The 25,613-nt window shown below is 34.3% G+C and overlaps 1 protein-coding gene across 16 annotated transcripts in view; it reads right to left on the reverse strand.

Annotated features, from left to right (window-relative positions):
- Positions 1-1,247: 1,247 nt before the first annotated feature.
- LOC127871517 (multiple epidermal growth factor-like domains protein 11) overlaps positions 1,248-25,613 on the reverse strand; it is a 177,800-nt gene continuing 153,434 nt past the window's right edge. For 10 of the 16 annotated variants that reach the window (XM_052414530.1, XM_052414531.1, XM_052414528.1 and 7 more), the window contains 28 exons: positions 24,641-24,778; positions 24,160-24,297; positions 23,173-23,310; positions 21,592-21,729; positions 17,368-17,505; positions 16,889-17,026; positions 15,905-16,042; positions 14,357-14,494; positions 12,543-12,680; positions 11,922-12,059; positions 11,578-11,695; positions 10,931-11,052; positions 10,602-10,723; positions 10,278-10,365; positions 9,788-9,861; positions 9,599-9,635; positions 9,278-9,375; positions 8,969-9,094; positions 8,412-8,560; positions 6,911-7,046; positions 6,581-6,730; positions 5,917-6,010; positions 5,671-5,744; positions 5,147-5,284; positions 4,894-5,019; positions 4,318-4,478; positions 3,868-4,006; positions 1,248-3,722 (listed from right to left, as the gene is read on the reverse strand). In XM_052414530.1, coding sequence (XP_052270490.1) covers positions 3,651-3,722; positions 3,868-4,006; positions 4,318-4,478; positions 4,894-5,019; positions 5,147-5,284; positions 5,671-5,744; positions 5,917-6,010; positions 6,581-6,730; positions 6,911-7,046; positions 8,412-8,560; positions 8,969-9,094; positions 9,278-9,375; positions 9,599-9,635; positions 9,788-9,861; positions 10,278-10,365; positions 10,602-10,723; positions 10,931-11,052; positions 11,578-11,695; positions 11,922-12,059; positions 12,543-12,680; positions 14,357-14,494; positions 15,905-16,042; positions 16,889-17,026; positions 17,368-17,505; positions 21,592-21,729; positions 23,173-23,310; positions 24,160-24,297; positions 24,641-24,778 — 3,404 coding nt within the window. In that variant the 3' untranslated portion in view covers positions 1,248-3,650. The remainder of the gene's footprint in view (positions 3,723-3,867; positions 4,007-4,317; positions 4,479-4,893; positions 5,020-5,146; positions 5,285-5,670; positions 5,745-5,916; positions 6,011-6,580; positions 6,731-6,910; positions 7,047-8,411; positions 8,561-8,968; positions 9,095-9,277; positions 9,376-9,598; positions 9,636-9,787; positions 9,862-10,277; positions 10,366-10,601; positions 10,724-10,930; positions 11,053-11,577; positions 11,696-11,921; positions 12,060-12,542; positions 12,681-14,356; positions 14,495-15,904; positions 16,043-16,888; positions 17,027-17,367; positions 17,506-21,591; positions 21,730-23,172; positions 23,311-24,159; positions 24,298-24,640; positions 24,779-25,613) is intronic. The other 6 variants (XM_052414524.1, XM_052414521.1, XM_052414517.1 and 3 more) reach the window with 5 other exon arrangements.

A 25,613-nucleotide genomic window follows, 5' to 3' on the forward strand; every position in this document is an offset into this window, starting at 1 on the left:
TTATATAAATCTGGAATATCATGTAAAGCTTTAGATCAACGAAATAAAATGCAAGGTTATCCATCAGCGATATCATATATAAGATCCTGTTTTATAAAGAAGAATAACGGCCGGACTACCAGTTTCTGTAGCATTATAGCAGTGTCGCCACCACTGTATCTTATTGTCTCGAAAACATTTTTCTGGAAAGTGTAATGGCGTGATATAACTTCAGCAAACAATAATTTAATGTTAACTGATGGAGCAAAAAATGCTGAATGTTCCTGTTGTGAAAAATGATGGACATGTAGCAAGAAAGCACACAGTTAAGAAAATGTATTATGTTGTTATTTGGTGAGTGATATTTTACTTGAAGACATATCCGATTTTTAACGATATTTTCTGTGGCGTGTTGTTTTCTGTAGCATAACAATGTAGTTCGATTAACATAAACACCGGACCGGGTACTGGTTGACTTGACTATGGGTAACCGTTACTTGAAATTGAATTATATAAATATTGATGGCATTAACACCATGCATATAAAGTAATTACTTGCACGCTATTAACTACATCAAACGCATTTGATTGTACTACTTCATTTAAAGTGACATCATTCAGCATGCCACGTTTTGAAATTAAAGCTTTTTGATAATTGGGACATCTGTTACAACAGATTGCAGTTAGTAGAGTTTTCTCTGCACATATTTGATAAGCGTAGACTTACACATATGTCGGTTTAAACGGTCGGAACTACTTTATAAAAGATACACATTTACGGTATGTTTGATTTACTTAAGCTTCCAAACATTTCAGTTGATACGGACGTTTTTATAAATCATTTTGTTTCATATATATAGGAAATCATGTACACCGTACTGTGTGAATCTCAATAAAGGTATATGAGGTAAGAACATTAATATTTCTGCTTGCAATATCACGTATTGAACAAAATATAATCTTATTCTTGATTCTTAAAATAACCTGTGGAAAAGTCAAATAAGGGTCATGTTTGGCAAACAACGACGTCACAAGGATAGGTAACCGTGTCAAATCTTTAGAAAACTTTAAAACACTCTTGCTTATGCCTTACTTACTACACAATCTTGTTGAAACATGGTGCGAATTTTTATATTGATAATATCAACTCCTTGTTTTAATTTGGGTTAAGTCAGGTAAACCTTCAAATCAAGTGAGGCTTTGAAGGCTATTATGGTTCTTTTGTTTTTAATACTATTGTACCAATCAAAACATAACAAGTAACACACTTATAAGCGAGTACGTATGCTTTATTCGTATATATAGCAAAAACTAATACAGCACATATGCACGATAGTAATTTCCCGTAACCAACAATACAAAAGAACGTATGCATGTAAAACAGTATAATGCTAAAACATAAAAATTATATATACCTTATGATTTTGCCCATTTGGTCATTACATATTTAATATGACATATTATATAATATATAGATATACTAAACGAAACATTAATCATTTTAATAGATAGATTCTATCTTTAAAAAAATATAAATCTAAATCAGGAAGATTTTTATTATTATTGAAAACCATCGTTTCTAATCCAATCCAAAGTAAATGTCAGACTTTTAAAATGTCATTGTCAGTTTTGTTCTTAATGCAAGTTGCTTTAAGCTGGGTTCCCACTGCCGATCAGATCAACTCGATCAAGCCCGACCAAGCGGTCGGGTACTGGTCTGGTTCGGTCGGAATGAGTGGTCGAGGCGGTCGGGTAGGTCGGCATTGGTCGGGCTTTCTACCCGATATTTTTTGACATGTCAAAAAATATCGAGTAGCGGTCGAGTAGGAAATGGATCGAGAAGCGCTCTGGAAGTGGTCGTGTATAAGTCGAGTAGAAGATCGAGTTGATCGTGAAGCAATCGTGTGGCGATCGGATTGACATCTTTTACACAATCTGTATCCGATCCGCTCGACCTCTACCCAAGTTATTATAGATCGCAACACGATCCACTCGACCTCTATTCGATTTGAGGTACATATTTACTAGACTGCTTCCCGACGGCTACTCGTCCGTACACGATCACTTTCCGATTGCTATTCGACCATACACGAGCTCTGTACCCGATCCGCTCGACCTGTACCCGAGTTATTTTAGATCGCTTTGTACGACTGTAGTACGACCATCACGATCTGGTCGTATGCAAATCTGGTGGCGATCGAGCTGCGGTCCACTTGGTCGAGCTGAGATCGTATAGGGCTCGCGTTTAGGTCGAGATGATCGAGCGGAAATCGGAAAGATGGTTGAGTGGACGTCGTGAATGAGTCGTGTGTGGGTCGATTGTTATCGACAAGAGGTCGAGAAGTTGTCGTGTATACCCTTTTTAGTCGAGCTTGGTTGGGTTTGGTCGGGAAATTTCGAGTTGATCGGATCGGTAGTGGGAACCCACCTAAAGATACGTATTGAATCGGTCTAAAGTATAAACGCATGTTCGTCTCGATAAATATTTAAACGCAATACAATAAATACATAAATTGTTTGCGCATTTAAAATTATGAACAAGAGAAAAAACATCAAATATAGTCTCAAAGTCACTAATCTATGATGTTTATAGGCCGAATTAATATACAAAAATGTCTTTAGTAATAACAGTATGACGTTGTTTAACATGAATATGTATATAGTTTAACATGTATTAAGCAATATACAACGATACGTTTGAACAACAAAAGAAAGATATGTAATAACGAAAATCGTATCCAATTAAAAAGAAACTAGTTTCTGCATATTATTTACTCTCTACTTATAATACAAATTCTGATTAAAATGTAATGCATATAAAGCAATAAGAAAGTATATGATTGATAAGACATATATTTGCAAAGATAGGAACAACTTTGAGAATTAGTAAGAACCGATAGTTTCCCATTTACAAAGCTGTTAATCTTGAATAAATGTTTTGTTGAAACAAACAATCTTGTCTAAAAAAGACTTTGTATTTAGACAAAACAAACGAAATCGTGAAGAAAAATGTTATGTCCCACATCGATCAACTGTAAACTATAACTATGCATTTGTAACTTGTAAGTGAGAAAATAATTTGCAAAAGATTCGATCGCACTATGTGTTTTTTGCTTTCAAGTATACGTAGCTTTGTTTTTGTTTTGTGAGAACTCAATGGTGTAGAGGTTACTCAATCTTGTTTATACGTGCATCAAAAGTGACTCTACACCTTACACAAAACATGTAGACACATTACAAAGAAACACAACAACTAGGCTTCCTTAATGTCCCAGCATATCATAGTCCCCAAAACTAACAGTGGATTAATGCAAATATGTGACTTTCAATGAATGGGTGAAAAGTGAGCCAATAACTTTTTGTGTTGGTTTTGCGCGTTAAACATACTTAATTGTCGAGGTAATTTGAATAGAAAAGACAAATTGTTCAATAATATCTGATTTGTTCACTTCAATTTCTAAAAACATTTTTTTAAATAACATACATTCCGAGTTACATGTATGTGCACACAACGTGATTACTTATAATCCTGCACTAGTAATCTATGCAATAAGTAATGAGAAAATGTTTGTTTAATCAATTTACAACGCACACTTCCAAATCATTTTTATTGACATATAGCCCACCATTGCGTATGTTTTTGAAGGATTTCAAGCTGTGTATTGACTGGTTTACAGGTTCTGGTAGGTTCCCGAGTTCGTTATGTAGGCCAAAATGGCTTCATAACAAAATCTGTACTGTGTCTGAAGGTAAACAAAACGCGTGCACATACATAAATAGTTTTTTAAATACCAAACGTGTTTTAATAGCAGAAAGGTATGAAGACCATTTATAGCATTACAAAACGAAAACCTGTTTAGGCAAACACGATAAAATATCTGCAATTACCTTGTTGTGAACCAAATCTTGACACCTGGTTTTCATAGTTTTGAAAGATTCCACGATGTTAATTTGCCCATTTTCTTTTCTGATGCGTTGTATCTCGTTCAGGACCAACGCGGTAAGTCCGCACCGCATGAAACCAGTTCTAGATGAATAAATAAACGTAGTCAACCTAACCGGTGATAATATAGTAATTTAACAGATAATTAAGCCTTACTATAACGAATACAACGTCAACACCGAACTATCACTACACATATTACTTCTCGAGTTGTTAACTCATTTTCACCATCATTTCGTAAAACAATTTAATTGTTCACACAAGGAGCAACGTTATTATGAAAGGATACAAGTACTTTGATAATAATATTAATATAAACAAATTTGCATGATCACAAATTTAAGCAGTCACAAAGGCATACTCGTCAATATTATTCATATGGCTATGAAACTTACTGGCAATGGATCAGAATTGGTCTTTTGTCGGAGAGGCTTGGCTGCCACTTCAGTACCTCCTCAATCAGACCCAGGAACGACTGTATATCTGAAGGTGTGTCATGTCCCTCCAGCCAGGAGGTTAACTGGAACTGCTTTATTGTGGTCAGGTAGTCCTCATCCTGTTTAGACAGTATGCTCAAGCTTTACACATATTCGAGTAATAAATTTGGCCCCTGATGATATTAAACGAGGCTCATCGACAAACGTGTAATGTTACAGAAAACTAATTTCAGCTCTTATTTTAATGTCATTTATGTGTATATTATAATTTCTTAGTTGTTCGTTTGTTATTTTGTTGGTGTTTGTGGAGCAACGCAACACAATATGGTCGTATTGTACCGATAACGGAGCGCACAGTGCAAACACACCCTCAACGTGGAACACATGCGTGATGATATGCACGATGTTGAACATATTCATATGCGGATACACTAGCTTATGTACCCAATATCTATACAATGAAGTTCAAAAATGGTGTTCTATTGATACAAATATTTATATACTATTATTCTGTATCGTTATATCGATGCTTACCTCGTGATTCTCATCTCTGAACGAGAAAGTTCTTTCCACACTGCCTTTGTTTTTTTTTTCATGAATGTAGTTGACAGAAAACTGTCCAACCCGACCGCTTCCTCGAGCACCCAAATACTGACAGGTCTAAAAGGTCATTCAATTGAAGCATGTATATAAAACGGATGTCATAGAAAACATTTTTATTTATACATAATGCTTGTAGCTAATTCATAATATTGTTACTAGGTATAATGAGTACTTTCTACGTTACCTCATATGTCGCACTGCCGGGTGAAGCCAGGCTGATTACCGTGGTTACACGATGTTCGTCGACTAAGGACCAGAACTCTTCCATGTGTTGGTCGGTGGGTGACATGCACACTAGCAATGCATTCGTATTGCCAACAGTCTGAAACAAATCATGATGTGTACCTGTATTATTGAAGGTTATGTGTACGTTGCGGTTACTTGCTTGCTATCTATGGGATAAAGCGATATGTATTCACTGGAAAGGAGAACAATTTAATTATAAACTGTGCTTTTTAGCGGAAAATAACGTTTGTCGTGCGTTATTCATTTGCACTAATGTAATTAATGTTAATATACCGACCACATAACATGTTTATTTTTGTTAAGCCATTGCAAATATATATCTGATTATTACAGAAAACGTTATTCAAAGGAAACAAGTTTATGAAATCAGAACGTCTCATGCGCCATAGCTGTCTTACATGATATAATACAATTAAATATCGTTTAAAGCAAAACTTAACACTAAAGATAAAACAATTGTACCGGAAGGAAAATGGCTCCCAGTCGCTGGATGAACTTCGAACCTCGCTTTTGCAGTTGCGGTCGGTATGCGTGTACTGGATAATAACAAATATATGTGACAAACCAGTTAAACGTCAACTTAATTCGCCGTTAGATATGACTGAACCAACATCACAACAATAAAGATTATCCATATAAAATATCAGAATAATTATTGAAAGTGCAATCAACATGTTAAATATGTTTTTATAAATAGACAACGCGCACATTCCGACATGACTGTCTCCATATTCCCATATGTTGGACCCGACGATTGTTCTTCAGCCGATTCAGGTACCTCTTGGACACTTTTGACAATTAACTGAAAATAGTTCGATGTGCTCATTCTGTATTCAAGACATTCGAAGACGGTAGCGTAATCGTTCCATTGAACACATATTTTAGCAGAATGTGTAATATGTTTTAGCTACATTTATGCAAATATAGATACCGAACGAAAGTTATAATTACAACGAACAGAAATAATAGTTATTGTTATTTGCACGTATATTACCCAGTTATTAAAATACGAATTTATCACACAAATACGCTGATATTGGCCCGATACAAAGATGTTTGTAGATGCGTCAAATTACCGGTAATAGACTATAAATTTATCATTGTTGTTAGGAATGGATCAGATTCAACAACCCACCCCCCCAGAAAAAACCAATTTTATACCAAGTAGTTCATTATCATTTAACAAATAAAAATACAGAAGCGTATATATAATATTTGATTAAATCTGTTTGAAAGTTGAATGGTTATTGTATTATATCAGAAAAAGATCGCTTGCAAATTTTTGTGAAATTTATCTTGAGACTAAGCATAGACAAAGTCGATCCAATAACATGTTATTTACTATATGCTATTGAATAAATTTCATACATACATTAAATTGTTCTTCAAGTCTCGTAGTCCTAGATTTCCTCTCTTTGCCCATAATATAGTCGACGACGCTTGCGAACTGCCTTGTAAGAACAGGATGTGTCCCAATCAGTAGTGCTTCAGCCACGGCTTCGTGAAGATATTTGTATTGCTCCTTTATCAATAGATGAAAAGAAACACTAAAATAAAAGACTACGATAACGCAATACAATAAACAATGTGAGCATATGTGTATATGCATATGAAAACTTTGCGAAATACAACGTTTACTACATGTACGAATCATGAATTAAAATTCGCCATGATATGCATGACTTTTTTCAAGGGTCACAACCTTTGTTTGAACCATGTTGACCCTTTGCTGACGAAGCGCCTCGACCATTTGAAGGGGTCGAATAGAACCTTCCATCCTTGCCTGTGTAATTAAGATGTCAAGGGCGATAAATGTTCCCGTCCGACCAACACCCGCGCTGTATTAAATAGAAACAATTGAACGGAATAAGTGTTTCGGCGTAGCGGTTGAACGTCACTTCTGACCTTATCTGACCTTTGTAAGTGTCCAATAAAATTCAAATAAAATTTCCGCGGCTAGACACGAATGAATACACTTAATTTATTCCATTGGCTGATTTGAGCATACCTCCAGAATATTGGAAACATGACCGCGTCTTTGTAACACTGTTTTACTGCGTGTTCAGCATGAAACAATTTTATCTCTAATTAAAAGGCTTGATAGATAGAACAGTGTTACACCCAACTCTTGGCATCAATACAGTTTGTGCGTGCACCTTTTATTTTCAGAGGATTGCCAGCGCCAGAGCGTTTGGAGTTTAAAGGCTATGTCCTCATATTTAGTAATTACTTCCATATTCCCGTCTGTGTACTAGTATATTTAAGTTCATAAAAGTATCGTTTATCCCTATCCTGATATTCGTTTTGGCCAAACTATTTTAAATTGTTTTCGAAATTGAACATTTAACATGAAAAAGTGTAAAGTTTTAAACAAGCCGTCGTTCCAGCAGTGGAAGCGTGGCATTGCATTCCAACCCGCAAGGTATCAGGGTCAGTTCGCGGCCAGTAAAATAATCGTTATATAATATAGACGCTATCGCGTGAACTAGGTGAACTGAAATTTTCTTTAGACCTGAAATATGTTAAATGAAGATATTCAGCGATATAATTATTGTATGTCAATAATAGATTCTTAATGTGTTTTCAACAATACCATGATAAATATTATTTTTGGTTAATTTAACAAAAATTATTCCACTATATTGACTAATGCATTAAGCATGAGCGCGATGATTCTCGATACTGTTAATAATCGAATTAAATAGCAATGCCCGACAAACCACTAAAACAGCTAAAACAGGTTTGTTCGAAGAACGCGCGTATACATATTAAAAATATGTACGGATACTTCGCGTGTGGCCGGTTTACTCATATGTTTTAATTTCACTTCCATTCTTCTTTTGGTTTTCTGTTTTGTACCTATAGGTTTATGACCAGCAATATGTATTAATGTAAAATAAGCCGCGATAACTCCGCTATCGCTATCGCTATCATTCGCTATCTTTGATCTCATTCATTGAACTCTTTACCTTTCACCAACTCCAACCACAATCAACGCGTATATCTTAAAAAAAAATATTTCTTGTTACGTATAGTATCATAATGTAGTAACACGAACTTTTCTACTGATAATAGTATTGGAGTTTCAATTGTATCTTTATACGTTTGTTAAGTTTTATTTTTATAATCCGGATTTATAAAGAATAAGCATTTTGGTCACATATTGAGGCAAAAACACAACACAAAGCTCTAAAAACATGTACCTGCAATGTACGACAATTGGCGAAATGTTAGCCGCATCACTAGTATCAACGGCTCTCCAGAAATCGACCAGACTCCAGGTCGTTTCGGGAACGTCCTTGTCGGGCCATGTCTTGAAGTGAAACTGTTTTACACGTCGTGACTCCTTCCCCTGAAATTCAAAGTGAATAAAACTCAATAGCATGATATTTATAAATACAAAATACACAATTTGTGCTTCTTCAAATTACTAAAATGTCAGAGCGACAACACGTCACGATATAAAAACAGTTTTGTAGTTTTAGCACTTTTTTTTTCAAATATCCGTACATATAACATCCGCACAATTAATCGCAATACTCAAATTCGAAACTACACTTAAAACTTTTACTTAATGCAAAAACTAGACATTATATGATGTATGATTGATCCCTTACATCGCAGTATTCAACACAATTTCTCTTATTAAATGAGGTCAATCAACATACATTGGTATTTATATAACGTTGGAAAAGTACATATTCAAACGGTACATTTTAATTCCAAATGTGTGACCCTTTGCTGCAAACAGTCAACATACCCGACGTATGTCAAAAGATCTGATATTGTAGTCAAACGTCTCCTCTATAGCTGCATACTTTATTTCCACACCACCGTACGAGCATACACCATTCATTTCCTCTGGCCAGTATTGCAGGCATTTTAACTGAAGTTTGTTAAAATTGTGTTAAGTTACAAGTATTTTAATATGGTTTTCACTTCATGTTTAATTAAATGTTATTTGTCCCTTATTGGAATCATGTTTTGATTGTTAAATGCATATTTTTTTAGCCATAAAATGAAAACTGTTTACACATGTTTGAGATCAATTGATAAATAATACTAGTACCGTCCCCATTTCAATAACATTAGTTAGCATTGCAATCTTGTCCACACGTTGCTGCCAAATCATGCGCCAGAAATCTTCGATCATTTTATCCGTTGGACCTTATAGTGAAAAAATAATTGAACAACATGATGCTGCATGAAACCCAATCTTAATTAATTAAGAACGAACTACTAAACACCCAATGTTGGTTTAGTTTACAGTTGTGCATATACATATGTGTCTTAAATTATTGGAATTCAATAGAGTAATACTCAACGAGTTTTGTTTAGCATTTTAACGCACTCATAAGCTTGACAAATGATATAACAAACCAAATCTTACCTTGGGATGCAATGAACTTAGTCACTTTTCCAAAGCCCTAAAATATACAAGTATTATAACTTTTATATAGCAGACACTGATGCATTGAACGTCAGATATTTATAGCACCTGATTTAAAATGAAAACGACATCAGAGCATTTTCTAGGTGTCAGATTTCGCTGCAAATAAATATATGCATAATTGCTTACGTGAATGAAACTGGCATTGATATATTCGGAGTCGTTTGGCTTTTCCTTTTCCAAAGGCACTCGAGAGTGGTCGTCTACAATATCAATATCAGTTTGTAAACGTTTTCGCGAAAACTTCCAGGATAAAATCCGGAAACAACGCTAAGGCGTTTCGAATTCTTAAAGCAAGCAACTACAAATCAAGCGCGTTTTTTTATTATAATAGAGTGCAAGACAATGCATCCCGTAAAAGAAATCAAGCGCCTTTTATTCTTGTAAAGCAAACAAGATTATTACTTCCGGGCACAAATAAAGCGCGTTTTGAATTCTGATTGAGTACACGAGTATGAATGCCAGAAACAAATCAAGTGCGTTTTAAATTCTAATACATCGCAAGAGTATTAAGGACAAAAACATATCATCTTATCGATATGTTAATGCTTAAAGAGAGTACATGTAGGTGAAGGATTGTTGGAAAGATAATAAAAAACTTTAGACATAGGTAGCCTACAGGCAAACATCTCCCTATAGCGGGTTTTTCCTCGGTTCTCTACGGCGGCAGCTAAGTCGTGTTTATGGATTAAACCTGACGGTAGTTTCTGAAGAAAATAGGAGCGAAAACACAATTTATATGAGTTATGAGTTGAGTTTAATTGCATGTATTGTAGCTTAAACATGTACTTGCATCCATGTGGAAGGATTGATCTAATTAAAAGGTAGTTTTTAGGCACATGCCTTAGTTAAGTAAGTTAGTGTTATTGAGTATTTTAATTAACCATTCAAAACATAATAGACCGAGAGGGTATGCAAATAGTATGATTTGAAACACACGCACGGCAAATTCTTCCTCAAAAAACGTTGATTCAGGCTTTGTCTTTTCGCGAATGTAGTCCCACAATAAATGTATATTGATTCCCGGGACAACGTCATTGTAACTGTAGTAATCGCTATCTGTGTCTAGAATAAATAAAAGATAGCAAACTTTAGTCTTATGTTAATTGTAAAAACTTTACACATTTTCTATTGTATGTATAGTCGTGTTATTAACATACAAACGCCCATGCAATTGCCATAACAACATACTTTAACTTGTGACACATAATATCAAGTTAGAAATGTATAAGCATAATGCGTGAAACTAATGCGTCACATCGTTAACCATACTTGCGTATACTTTGGAATTCGCTTCAGTATCCGCATACACGGCATTTTCATGTGCATTGGCGGGTCTTTGAACTTTTGATATCTCGGTTAGTTCTGTAGAATCACTCGAGCGATGCTTGTTTCTGAAATTAAACGTTTAAATACAAGTTAAGACATATAAAGTAAAGACTAGACTTAGAGGCAAAAACATGCATGCCTTTTATTATGTAGTTACCAGAAAGAGTAGACCAAAACCAAATTAATCAATAAACTATATATACATTTTAAGAAAACATTGTACTTGCAACAACCTATTAAGATATATATTCTTAAATTTTAAGTCTAAGAATTTAAAAGTAAATTCATGACGATGTTTGATGTTGTCGAAATTGTTGTTCAGGTTTCAGAACATAATTTTGTTTCATGTATAAATAAATGATATTGAATTGGTTCGTAATCCTACACACGATTAAACCTACTTCAGCAGGTATAATGTCTCATGTACAGTTTGAAAATGGTGTCAATTTTAAAACGATCAATGAAGAGCAGAGGTGCTTGCACAGTTAATATGTACGATGCTAATCGTGTTTATTAACAACAGTTTTGTAAACACGTTAACGGCCACACATGCAAATTGTAGAAAACGTGAACACGCTTAAAACATTTACTTAGAGGTGACTCTTCGTCGGAAGAACCATAAACCGACGGCAATCCCAATTATGACCGCTATTGCAGCTCCTACGCTACCACCTATGGCTCCTACCGATGTCGGTTTGCTGTCTTCATCTTAAACATTGCAAATATGATAAATAACTAGATCATATTTAAAGCACTAGATATTCATTATTATATAAAGGAAAATATAATTAAGCATAAACGTGATCATTTACGCCTAATATATATAGATATACAGTAACTATGGTCAAAAAGGTTTATTTAAATAATATAATGTATAAAACATTACAATATTTTTAAATTTGTATAACCAAATATATGTACAGAACTTTCTTACGTGTACAAAATTCGCCTTCTAGTCGGAAACCTCCACGACACTGTTTTGAATACAAGGCACACGAGCCATTGACGTTATGGCATTGTTCACAATGGCAGTCCATGGAACAGTTTTCCCCGTAATACCCAGGTGCGCATGCTAATACAGATAGAGTACAATTTATATAGCACATATTGACAGAAAGTTTGCTTAAATCAGCACAGTGTGTGGAACAGGTAAATGTTTTTGGACACCGAATTATTTTCAAATATAAGCTTGAAGCGACTAATTCTACTAAGCTTTATATAAAAAGCACATGCAATATACAATGCACATAAATTGAGGTTTGCTACATGGAGTACAGTAGGCAGTGTAAACGGCACTATTTGATGGACGTGCGTGGCACAGGCGGGTCAACGTATACGTTAGCACATTTGGTGAGGTTGGGTAGATTTGCGCCGAGTATCTGAAAGCATATAATACAAACACATGACATAATGATTGTTAAGCATTTTATATTATATTGATAACCTTTAAGTTTAACTCAAAAATAGTATTATAAATTCATAAATATTTGTATGTTATTTTCGCACTTGCAAAAGGAAATATTTTATTTATTGTGATCGGTTTAGTCTTTTTTACCGATACTGCAATTCTCATTTCTCCAGCCATCTGCACACAGATTGTCTGAACAATGGCCGTTGGTATTGTTGCACAAAGCATTCTCGTTGCAACGACATTGTGATTCGCACTTCTTTCCAAAGTATCCATGCTTGCATTCTGCATTTGTGAAACACGGTACATGAAATAAATAATACGTTTTGTGTGTTCTAGTATTGTAAATATATACTTTAAACTAGCAGAATTGTTGTGAAATTTCTAACATGATGAGTCTTATCAATTTAAATTAAAACTTACACACTATGTCTTTAGCGCTTTACGAAAGACCCAAAATACAGGTTAAGGAAAATTGTCGGACTTCATTTTGTATTATATTTCGAACTTAAAACGTGATTATATAAAGGATATTGCGCCACGAGTGAAGATATTATTTTTCTATGATCACGAGTAAAAAAACAAACGATCTTACACTGACATGAACACATTTTCTGTTTCTGTTATGCCCCTTTTTCGAGAAAATAATTAACAGCTGTTTTCCTTTCGCTGAAAAGTTACCTTTCTCCCGTGGCGTGCCTCAAAACATTTTAATACACAAAATGACGTCATTATACCAGCAAAATTCTCCGGTTAAACTCTTTTACAATGTAAAAAAAAATGTGAAAAAAGCTTAAAATAAAAGGAAAATTTGTTGGATTCGATAGAATATCGTTTTTAATTCACTCGTGATCATAATATATATGAATATTGAAGTAAATCTTGATATGATAATCTATAAATAGAAAAAGTAGTTCCGAAATGTATTATTTTCACCGGTGAAAATAACAATTCGTTTATTTTTACTGCTGTCATTTCACTGCAGAAATGTCATATTTTATCATCATTTTATCATTAGGTATCATTTTGTAAATTCAAATTGTCAACGATATTTCATGATTTTATATTTCATTTTAATGATATCTTTGAGAAATTTTGTAGAAAACAAATAACAGAACAAAAGGTAAAATACATATATACATATGAGGCCCACTGCTACCTCTGGCCATTACGCCAAACAAACGTATTTCAATGCTTGCATTTCTGAAAACACAACATTTTGAATCGTACTGATACGTGTTTCATAATTGTGCTGTCTGTCTGTCAACACATTGCCTTTTCTTCCGTCTGTCCATCTGTTCGTCCGTAAAAAATCTACTTAAAAAAGACCATGAACACAACAGTCTAAAAGTACACACGTACAGTAAAGAAAGTATTCCAGACGCACACAGCGTTTTTTAACATAAACATATGTTTTGCGAAATAATGAGTTTCCTTTGAATGCACGTATTTGTATTTTTTAAGAACAGATGCCAATTAACATGCAATAACATCATTTTTGGTGAACAGTTGCTATATGATAAAGAAACTTAAAGTGGTGACGTTAATATTACGCATACAATTGTATATTTCCAGAAGTCTTATTCCATGAGGCGGCTTCCACAAGTAGCAACACCAAACAGTTAAACAATTCAAATACTAAATAATAAACATGAGCTGCAATGTGAGGTGAATGCGAAAATTTCATAAACGGTAAAACATTTGGTTTAATTATTTGAATGATTTTTAAGACGGTAGGATGAAGTTATAAAGTTAGTTTTTACTAAAATAACATACGTTCTAGTACGTTTCCATATTATGAAATGTTGTGCGAAAACTGTACGTATTAAAACTATAATGAAATAGCATTGCTAGTTGAAATCGAAAACTTCTTGTTAACCTCTAAAGTAATGGGTTGATACTAAAACATATTTAAGTAGTTAAATAATGTTCGCTGATATACATCTCGAGTCATAAATTACCTTTGCTGCAATTATCCATTGTCCAGCCAGCATCACACGTATTGTCAGAACAGTTGCCAAATACGTGATCACATAGGCTGCCATGCTGACAGTGACACTCTGCAGCGCACTTCATTCCATAGAACCCTACGGGACAACCTGTGGCACAAGTATAACAATAACAAACTTGCATACATGTAATTCTAATACAAATCGTACCTGCAGTAACACTATTGTTATAAAATGCAAACATAGTCCTAAACAGTATAATTTACAATAAAATGGCTCTTTATCTTCACTGTGTTACATTTTATCAACATACACATATCATATTCATGTATGTTTTATTAACATTTGTCAAACAAACTAAAGAGAGTGAGTTGATTTTCTAACAAAACACTGGACACCACTACAGCGTTGTACTTGTACCAGGAAGACGTCAACTTTACTTTACCTAAATGTATATCGTCAATTGAAGAGTATTAACCGCTTTATCGTATTCATTTTATGTAACCATGTTGTGTTGTGCAGCACTACCACCATTTCAAATTCAACAATCATAATAAAATGATTAAATTATTGTTCTGAGTGATCTCATCAAAATAATAACACTGTTCTGTTCAATTCAACGGTAGTAAGAAATTTCCGCTTTCATCATTTTGGAGTTTCTACTGGTTCAAAAGTTTGCCGTTGACAGCGCATACACATAACTTAAACTCTCTGTTGAATAATAGAAGTCGTATGCGAGCAATCGATTATAATTTTTGTTCAGATTACACACATAGAAACAAGCAAAGCCTTATTATTCATATTCTTTAAAGAAGATTCCAATTTAGGATAAATATTTACATACACAACAGTATTATTGCCTAGTAAAATAACTTAACTACGTTCTGCACAGTATACATTTAATTTAAAGATTCAGAAAAGAAATCTAGAAGATACATACTGAAAAAGTAAAATGTGAACCAAACATTATCACAGAGCAGTATTCCTTTATGAATATCATGAATGCACCGTATTTCCAGTGTAAATTGATAATAAATGTGTAGTAATATGTAGTCGTATATGGGTATGTTCACATATCATGAAAATAAACATAAGTTACAAAAAGCTACATGTTTGCAAACTAAACATTAATTTTAAATAAGAACAGTCTTTTTTTTATTTTAACAATAGTGCGTAAAATATCATAGACTATATACTATAGTTCGTGCCATTTCATTTTAAATTATAGACAGACACAAATTTGAGAAGAGGATGCTGTCAAGATATGACGCATTTGTATTTAAGACTTCTACAAAGTAAATGGACTTTTAATTATATAAATTGTTGGATATTTGTGATAATTAGAAATCTTACGTAATAAAGGGTACATGTAAAAATATTATAAAGTGATATACGCTTACGTTTTTTACTTTAATACATGTCTATCATATACGGTTGGCTTACAATCGCAACTTGCATGTAAAACGCATAAATGCAGTCTGTTGCTTAAAATATATGTTACAGTTTAAGTCGCGTTAAACTGCTTAATACATGTTTTAGAAATAGTGATTTCCTACATACTTGTATAACAGTTATTGCCTGTCCATCCCGGGGAACAATCGTTGTCAGAACAATGACCAGAAACATGGTCACAAGATGCGAGTTCTTGACAGTGGCAGGGAGATGAACAGTTCAATCCAAAGTAACCGTATCCACAGGCTACAAAAGAAAAATATAAAATTTCCGTATCATACATTTAAAAAGTAAATAGTTATCTCTTTAAAAGTCTGTGCTAATATACGTATACCAAATTGGATTCTTTCGTCGGTTATACCTACTCATGTATACAAGTTGTTGGCTTACAAATCGCACATTGTTAGTGGAACATTTTGTCAATGGTTACTTTGCAAATAACAGGTACTTATAATAAGGGGTAGAACTATTTGTTTCTACTTTCTGAAATCTGGTTAAACACAACAAAATTAGTTTTATTTACTTAATTTAATTGTGCTTCAGAAAGTTGTTATTATGTTGTGCTGGTTCATATACGACAACGTGAAATAATTTAATTGGAAATAAATCAAGCAAACCTTACTGATAGTGTTCAATTTAAATTTTCGATCAAGAAACTTACATCGATAATGGGACATATCAGATCAGATGGTAGGCTCAAATACTATAACAGTTTGAAAGGTATCTTTAAAAAGTTTAATAATGACATTGTTTTTCTCTGAGTCGAAATATTGATTGTATAAATATACAATTTCGAACATACTACGATCTTCAATACAGTTCGGAACAGTTTAAAGCTAACTAATTGGATTCTTGCACTGGAAATCCACCCCGCTACACAGTCGATTTTAGCTTCCAGTACATTGATTCTATGATTAGCGATCTCTATAAAGCCATATCGATAAACAGTTTGTTTTAAAGTAGCCTGGCTCATATGCTGAGGATTGAACGCGATATTATTTTAGCATCATTGATTCCGGTGATGTTTCGCATTGTCTCAACATCAAAAACAAGTATAAATCTTATTGCGAAACACAAAACACTTAACCATACCTATGCTGCAGTTGTCTGAAATCCAACCAGGTGCGCATAGATTGTTAGAACAGTTGCCGAATATGTGATGACACGGCTCCTTGTGTTGACAGTGGCATTCAGACGAGCAATTAATTCCATGAAATCCGTATTCGCATGCTGATGTAAAATTATTTGCAGAACAAAAAAATATGCAATAATATTTCCTATAAGTTTATGTAACACACAATAAATGTCACTGTACATTTTGGTATTCATGTTTAAACAAAATAGTTTAATGCATACATTTTTACACAGACGGTGTCAAAATGTGTTGCACTTAATCCTATATACACTGGAAGATATACTATGTATTTGTTTACCGTTTATACATATAAATGACCCCTAACAAATACAGAGTAAATTATTGTGTTGTGAAGTTGTACAGAAATCATGCGCAAAATACTATGCGCACTCAAAATTACATATTTGAGATCCAGGACACCTCGAGTATACGCTACCTGAACTGCAGTTATCACCAGTCCATCCTGCTGCACACTGATTATTTTGACAGCTGCCATTTACGTGATTGCAAGTCGTGTCGTCTTGACAGTGACATTGGGAAGAGCAATTACTGCCGAACCAGCCGATATCACAAGCTGCATAATGTGCACACATGGATAAATCACGTATCTTAACTTACAATGCCAAATAAGGTAAGGCAAGTATACAAATATGTTGGAATCGCGATACACATTTATATTTATATATATTAAATATAAGCCCTATTTCGTATTAAACGGTTTCCTATATACTATATTAACCGTGTTAAGTACAAGTATGCTTTATGTTTGCACGATGCAGTGCAATCTGGGGATAAATAAATGAAACATAAAATGCGCGGATATCGTGTATTATCTAACTATCGATAATGTGTGAGATAAGTTCATGTTCCTTTAAAAAACAGGGGAGCCGCACAAATTGATTTTATTACGTAAAAGGAAAGTATTTGTTTAAAACGTATCTTAATATATTAGGTGGTTATATGATACCGACACTCAATAATCTTAAAGCTGTTACCATACACTGAACATTTTTTAAATGACCAAGTGCATATAAGCTACATGACAAAAATACAACACACATATAAAAAGAGTTCAAACGTCCACAAAGCGCTCACCGGAGACCATAAGAAATTAAATTGATCTTAATAATAATTGCTAACAAGATTTCACTACAGTTGTCTAGTGGCAGTCATTTTTTCAATGAGATGAGCTTTTTTCGAACTATACCGATAAATACCTCATACAAATATGCGTATTGGTGTCTTTTAAATTGGACTAAAAACGTGAATTAAAACATGTTCTCCAGGTTCAAATTCAAAAATAGGCATACTTGTATAAGAACCATTAACCCAGCCCTATGGCGGCCATTTTCTTCAAGAATGTTTGAAAGCTTTGACCAAATGTTATGTGGATTGTGCTATACATTTTGCATGTAGAGTGTTCACTTTATAAACATTGACGATGCACGTCGTGCAACGAACAAGTGTCATTACGCGATCAAAAAAGCACTACAAGAGCACGTTATATCCAGGCGTGCTAAAAACAACAAATTTTAATATTCCCCAGCAAGAGAGAAACATGAAAATAGCAAACATGAAAGAATCCTCATTGGCAAACTGAGTGGCATATAACATGAAACAAATACAAGCGCACAACAAAGAATACAATTGGGATAACCGTATATATTTGTTTGATAAACGTGGTAAAATACCAATACATATGACGGGTCTTCGTGATTATATTGAAAATGGGACCAACCAAGTTTAGCTCGGCTTCGCTCCTATTTAAATGTCTTCTCGGCTTCGTATGATATTTTCAATAGCCCGGCAGTGTTACTCGTACGTCCTCACTCGGAGGTGCTTTTTACAAATAGCAGTAATTGATTTGTAACCTGACACACATAAATAAATCACAAGCCTTGGTACACACCTAGTATTCTATATGTTTGACATGTTTGAATATCGTTCAAATTTAACAATAAAGTACAAGTTATACTGGCAACCTAAAAGTAATTTGTGTCTTGCTTTGTTAACAAAGTAGTCGATAAATTGATACCATGTCAAAAAAGCGCATTTGCTTTGAAATTACAAGTAAGGACAATACGATCATTGAACTATAATTATTTCTGAAGTTCGTATTCGCGCGTTTTATAAGCACAAAATAATATGAACAAATCTATAATCGACAGCAAATACTAAATCAACGCACTGTATGCGCTGAAGGCCTTGGGCTAGATTTAGTGTGACGTAAAATGCATTTAGGATGTTTTGTCCAAATTTCTCCCTTTGTCCGAATTTATACAGATTTACCCTAGCGGTTGAGTGCAGAAGCTCAGAGACTGTAAGAAAAGACAATAATTGTGTATTTACTACAGTGTAAATAGACGGTGGAGGACTACACAATACTGGTTTTGGGAACGATAACCTTTTGTTCAACTCTACAGATCTGGTAGGTTCGTCTACATAGGCGGTGAAGATATACAACAACAACATGGCCGCAAAAAAAATGTTATTGTTGTCGTCAAATAAATCACTTTAAATACCCTAAGATAGCTTAATATTACATAATTAACAGATCAGGAAAACACTCATACTTCCTTTGTAATGTGTATACAACAGAAAAACCACTTAAGCCCAAGTCTCACTATTGCCGGTAGAGCCCCGGTCCAACCCGGTTTGCGAACGCCGATCGACCGGCGTAAACCAGGATGATTCGTAGACATTTTTTAACGCGGTCACACTATTTTCCAGTGTCGCCCCGGTTGAAGCCGGTAAACAGCCCGGAAGAGTCCCGGTCAACCCGGACTGGCTACGGTTTATCCCGGTGAAGCCCCGACAAAGCCCCGGTTGTCGCCGGTAGTGCTCCGGTTGAACACCGGTGAAAGCCGGCAGCGTCCCGGCATAGCTCCGGTTGTCGCCGGTAGTGCCCCGGTTGTACCCCTGTGAAAGCCGTCAGCGTCCCGGCAGATCCCCGGTATACCGTAACACCGCCGGCACTCAATGGGGCTATACCGGCATCAGACCCCGGCAGAGCTACGGCAACGCCCCGGTTTCAACCCGGTTGTCGCCGGTAATGTCCCGGCGGAGCCCCCGTGAATACCGGTGGCGTCCCGGCAGAGCACCGGTTTACTTATGTACCGTAGCTATACCGGGACTCTACCGACATTCACCGGGACTCCATAGCTCTGCCGGGGTCTGTATGGCATATGTCGGACTTCATTTTGTATTATATTTCGAACTTAAAACGTGATTATATAGAGGATATTGTGCCACGATTAAAAATATTATTTTCCTATGATCACAAGTGAAATAACAAACGATCTTACACTGGCATGAACACATTTTCTGTTTCTGTTATGCCCCCTTTTCAAGAAAATAATTAACAGCTGTTTTCCTTTCGTTGAAAAGTTACCTTTTCTCCCGTGGCGTGCCTCAATACATTTTAATACACAATGTAACGTCATTTTTCCAGTGAAGTTCTCCGGTTAAACTCTTTTACAATGTAAATAAACGGTGAAAAAAGCATAAAATAAATAGAAAATTTGTTGGATTCGATAGAATATCGTTTTTAATTCACTCGTGATCATACAAAATATATATGAATATTGAATTAAATCTTGATATGATTATCTATAAATGGAAAAAGTAGTTCCGAAAATGTGTTATTTTCACCGCTGAAAATAACAATTTGTTTATTTTCACTGCTGTCATTTCACTGCAGAAATGTCATATTTTATCATTAGGTATCATTTTGTAAATTCCAAATGTCAACGATATTTCATTATTTCATATTTCAATTTAATGATATCTTTGAGAAATTTTGAAGAAAACAAATAACAGAATAAAAGGTAAAATACATATATACATATGAGGCCCACTGCTACCTGTGGCCATTACGCCAAACAAAAGTATTTCAATGCTTGCATATCTGAAAACACAACATTTTGAATCGTACTGATACATGTTTCATAATTGTGCTGTCTGTCTGTCAGCACATTGCCTTTTCTTCCGTCTATCTATCTGTTCGTCCGTAAAAAACTACTTAAAAAAGACCATGAACACAACAGTCTAAAAGTACACACGTACAGTAAAGAAAGTATTCCAGACGCACACAGCGTTTTAGAACACAGACATATGTTTTGCGAAATAATGTGTTTCCTTTGAATGCACGTATTTGTATTTGTTAAGAAAAGATGCCAATTAACATTCACATCATTTTTGGTGAACAGTTGCTATATGATAAAGAAACTTAAAGTGGTGACGTTAATATTACGCATACAATTGTATATTTCCAGAATTCTAATTCCATGAGGCGGCTTCCACAAGTAGCCTTACCAAACAGTTAAAAAATTCAAATACTACATAATAGACATGAGCTGCAATGTGAGGTGAATGCGAAAATTTCATATACGGTAAAACATTTGGTTGAATTATTTGAATGATTTTTAAGACGGTAGGATGAAGCTATAAAGTTAGTTTTTACTAAAATAACATACGTTCTAGTACGTTTTCATATTATGAAATGATGTGCGAAAACTGTACGTATTAAAACTATAATGAAATAGCATTGCTAAGTGAACTCGAAAACTTCTTGTTAACCTCTAAAGAAATGGGTTGATACTTAAACATATTTAAGTAGTTAAATAATGTTCGCTGATATACATCTCGAGTCATAAATTACCTTTGCTGCAATTATCCATTGTCCAGCCTGCATCACACTGATTGTCAGAACAGTTGCCATATACGTGATCACATAGGCTGCCATGCTGACAGTGACACTTTGCAGCGCACTTCAATCCATAGAACCCTACGGGACAACCTGTGGCACAAGTATAACAATAACAAACTTGCATACATGTAATTTTAATACGAATCGTACCTGCAGTAACTCTATTGTTATAAAATTCAAACATAGTCCTAAACAGTATAATTTACAATGAAATGGCTCTTTATCTTCACCGTGTTACATTTTATCAACATACACATATCATATTCATGTATGTTTTATTAACATTTGTCAAACAAATTAAAGAGAGTGAGTTGATTTTCTAACAAAACACTGGACACCACTACAGCGTTGTACTTGTACCAGGAAGACGTCAACTTTACTTTACCTAAATGTATATCGTCAATTGAAGAGTATGAACCGCTTTCTCGTATTCATTTTATGTAACCATGTTATGTTGTGCAGCACTACCACCATTTCAAATTCAACATTCATAATTAAATGATTAAATTATTGTTCTGAGTGATCTCATCAAAATAATAACACTGTTCTGTTCATTCAACGGTAGTAAGAAATTTCCGCTTTCATTATTTTGGAGTTTCTACTGGTTTAAAAGTTTGCCGTTGACAGCGCATACACATAACTTAAACTCTCTGTTGAATAACAGAAGTCGTATGCGAGCAATCGATTATAATTTTTGTTCAGATTACACACATAGAAACAAGCAAAGCCGCCTAATTTTTCATAGTCTTTAAAGAAGATTCCAATTTAAGATAAATATTGACATACACAACAGTATTATTGCCTAGTAAAATAGCTTAACTACGTTCTGCACAGTATACATTTAATTTACAGATTCAGAAAAGAAATCTAGAAGATAAATACTGAAAAAGTAAAATGTGAACCAAACATTATCACAGAGCAGTATTCCTTTATGAATATCATGAATGCACCGTATTTCCAGTTTAAATTGATCATAAATGTGTAGTAATATGTAGTCGTATATAGGTATGTTCACATAACTTAAAAAATAAACATAAGTTACAAAAAGCTACATGTTTGCAAACTATACATTAATTTCAAATAAGAACAGTCTTTTTTTATTTTAACAATAGTGCGTAACCGAAAATCGTCCACTAACATCAACAGATATTGAGAAGCTGTGTTTGGTGGTAATCATCGATTTCTAAGTTATCACTAATGTTTGGAGATATGCATCACATATTAGTAAACTTTGACTTTCAAACAATAAGTTGCTTCAAGTGACAATACATTGTTTGCTATCGATTAAGCTACATCCACAGGGGTTTAACATCAACTATGTAAAATATCATAGGATATATACTATAGTTCGTGCCATTTCATTTTAAATTATAGACAGACACAGATTTGAGAAGAGGATGAGTTCAAGATAAGACGCATCGCAACTTGCATGTAAAACGCATAAATGCAGTCTGATGCTTAAAACATATGATACAGTTTAAGTCGCGTTAAACTGCTTAATACATGTTTTAGAAATAGTGATTTCCTACATACCTGTATAACAGTTATTGCCTGTCCATCCCGGGGAACAATCGTTGTCAGAACAATGACCAGAAACATGGTCACAAGATGTGAGTTCTTGACAGTGGCAGGGAGATGAACAGTTCAATCCAAAGTAACCGTATCCACAGGCTACAAAAGAAAAATATAAAACTTTCGTATCATACATTTAAAAAGTAAATAGTTATCTCTTAAAAGGGCTGTGCTAATGTACGTATACCAAATTGGATTCTTTCGTCGGTTATACCTACTCATGTATACAAGTTGTTGGCTTACAAATCGCACCTTGTTAGTGGAACATTTTGTCAATGGTTACTTTGGAAATAACAGGTGCTTATAATAAGGGGTAGAACTATTTGTTTCTACTTTCTGAAATCTGGTTAAACACAACAAAATTAGTTTTATTTACTTAATTTAATTGTGCTTCAGAAAGTTGTGATTATGTTGTGCTGGTGCATATAAGACACGAGAATAATTTAATTGGAAATAAATCAAGCAAGCCTTACTGATAGTGTTCAATTTAAATTTTCGATCAATTAACTTACATCGATAATAGGACATATCAGATCAGATGGTAGGCTCAAATACTATAACAGTTTGAAAGGTATCTTTAAAAAGTTTAATAATGACATTGTTTTTCTCTGAGTCGAAATATTAATTGTATAAATATACAATTTCGAACATACTTCGATCTTCAAAACAGTTCGGAACAGTTTAAAGCTAACTAATTGGATTCTTGTACTGGAAATCCACCCCGCTTCACAGTCGATTTTAGAACAGCTTCCAGTACCTTGATTCTATGATTAGCGATCTCTATAAAGCCATATCGAAAAACAGTTTGTTTTAAAGTAGCCTGGCTCATATGCTGAGGATTGAACGCGATATTATTTTAGCATCATTGATTCCGGTGATGTTTCGCATTGTCTCAACATCAAAAACAAGTATAAATCTTATTGCGAAACACAAAACACTTAACCATACCTATGCTGCAGTTGTCTGAAATCCAACCAGGTGCACATAGATTGTTAGAACAGTTGCCGAATATGTGATGACATGGCTCCTTGTGTTGACAGTGACATTCAGACGAGCAATTGATTCCATAAAATCCGTATTTGCATGCTGATGTAAAATTATTTGCAGAACAAAAAAAAATATGTAATAATATTTCCTATAAGTTTATGTAACACACAATAAATGTCACTGTACATTTTGGTATTCATGTTTAAACAAAATAGCTTAATGCATACATTTTTACACAGACGGTGTCAAAATGTGTTGCACTTAATCCTATATACACTGGAAGATATACTATGTATTTGTTTACCGTTTATACATATAAATGACCCCTAACAAATACAGAGTAAATTATTGTGTTGTGAAGTTGTACAGAAATCATGCGCAAAATACTATGCGCACTCAAAATTACATGTTTGAGATCCAGGACACCTCGAGTATACGCTACCTGAACTGCAGTTATCACCAGTCCATCCTGCTGCACACTGATTATTTTGACAGCTGCCATTTACGTGATTGCAAGTCGTGTCGTCTTGACAGTGACATTGGGAAGAGCAATTACTGCCGAACCAGCCGATATCACAAGCTGCATTATGTACACACATGGATAAATCACGTATCTTAACTTACAATGCCAAATAAGGTAAGGCAAGTATACAAATATGTTGGAATCGCGATACACATTTATATTTATATATATTAAATATAAGCCCTATTTCGTATTAAACGGTTTCCTATATACTATATTACCCATGTTAAGTACAAGTATGCTTTATGTTTGCACGATGCAGTGCAATCTGTGCAAAAATAAATGAAACATAAAATGCGCGGATATCGTGCATTATCTAACTATCGATAATGTGTGAGATAAGTTCATGTTCCTTTAAAAAACAGGGGAGCCGCACAAATTGATTTTATAACGTAAAAGGAAAGTATTTGTTTAAAAAGTATCTTAATATGTTAGGTGGTTATATGATACCGACACTCAATAATCTTAAAGCTGTTACCATACACTGAACATTTTTTAAATGACCAAGTGCATATAAGCTACATGACAAAAATACAACACACATATAAAAAGAGTTCAAAAGTCCACAAAGCGCTCACCGGAGACCATAAGAAATTAAATTGATCTTAATAATAATTGCTAACAAGATTTCACTACCGTTGTCTAGTGGCAGTCATTTTTACAATGAGATAAGCTTTTTTCGAACTATACCGATAAATACTTCATACAAATATGCGTATTGGTGTCTTTTAAATTGGACTAAAAACGTGAATTAAAACATGTTCTCCAGGTTCAAATTCAAAAATAGGCATACTTGTATAAGAACCACTAACCCAGCCCTATGGTGGCCATTTTCTTCAAGAATGTTTGAAAGCTTTGACCAAATGTTATGTGGATTGGGCTATACATTTTG

The sequence above is a fragment of the Dreissena polymorpha genome, chromosome 3 (assembly GCF_020536995.1).
Source record: "Dreissena polymorpha isolate Duluth1 chromosome 3, UMN_Dpol_1.0, whole genome shotgun sequence".
In the NCBI taxonomy this organism is placed as follows: domain Eukaryota; kingdom Metazoa; phylum Mollusca; class Bivalvia; order Myida; family Dreissenidae; genus Dreissena; species Dreissena polymorpha.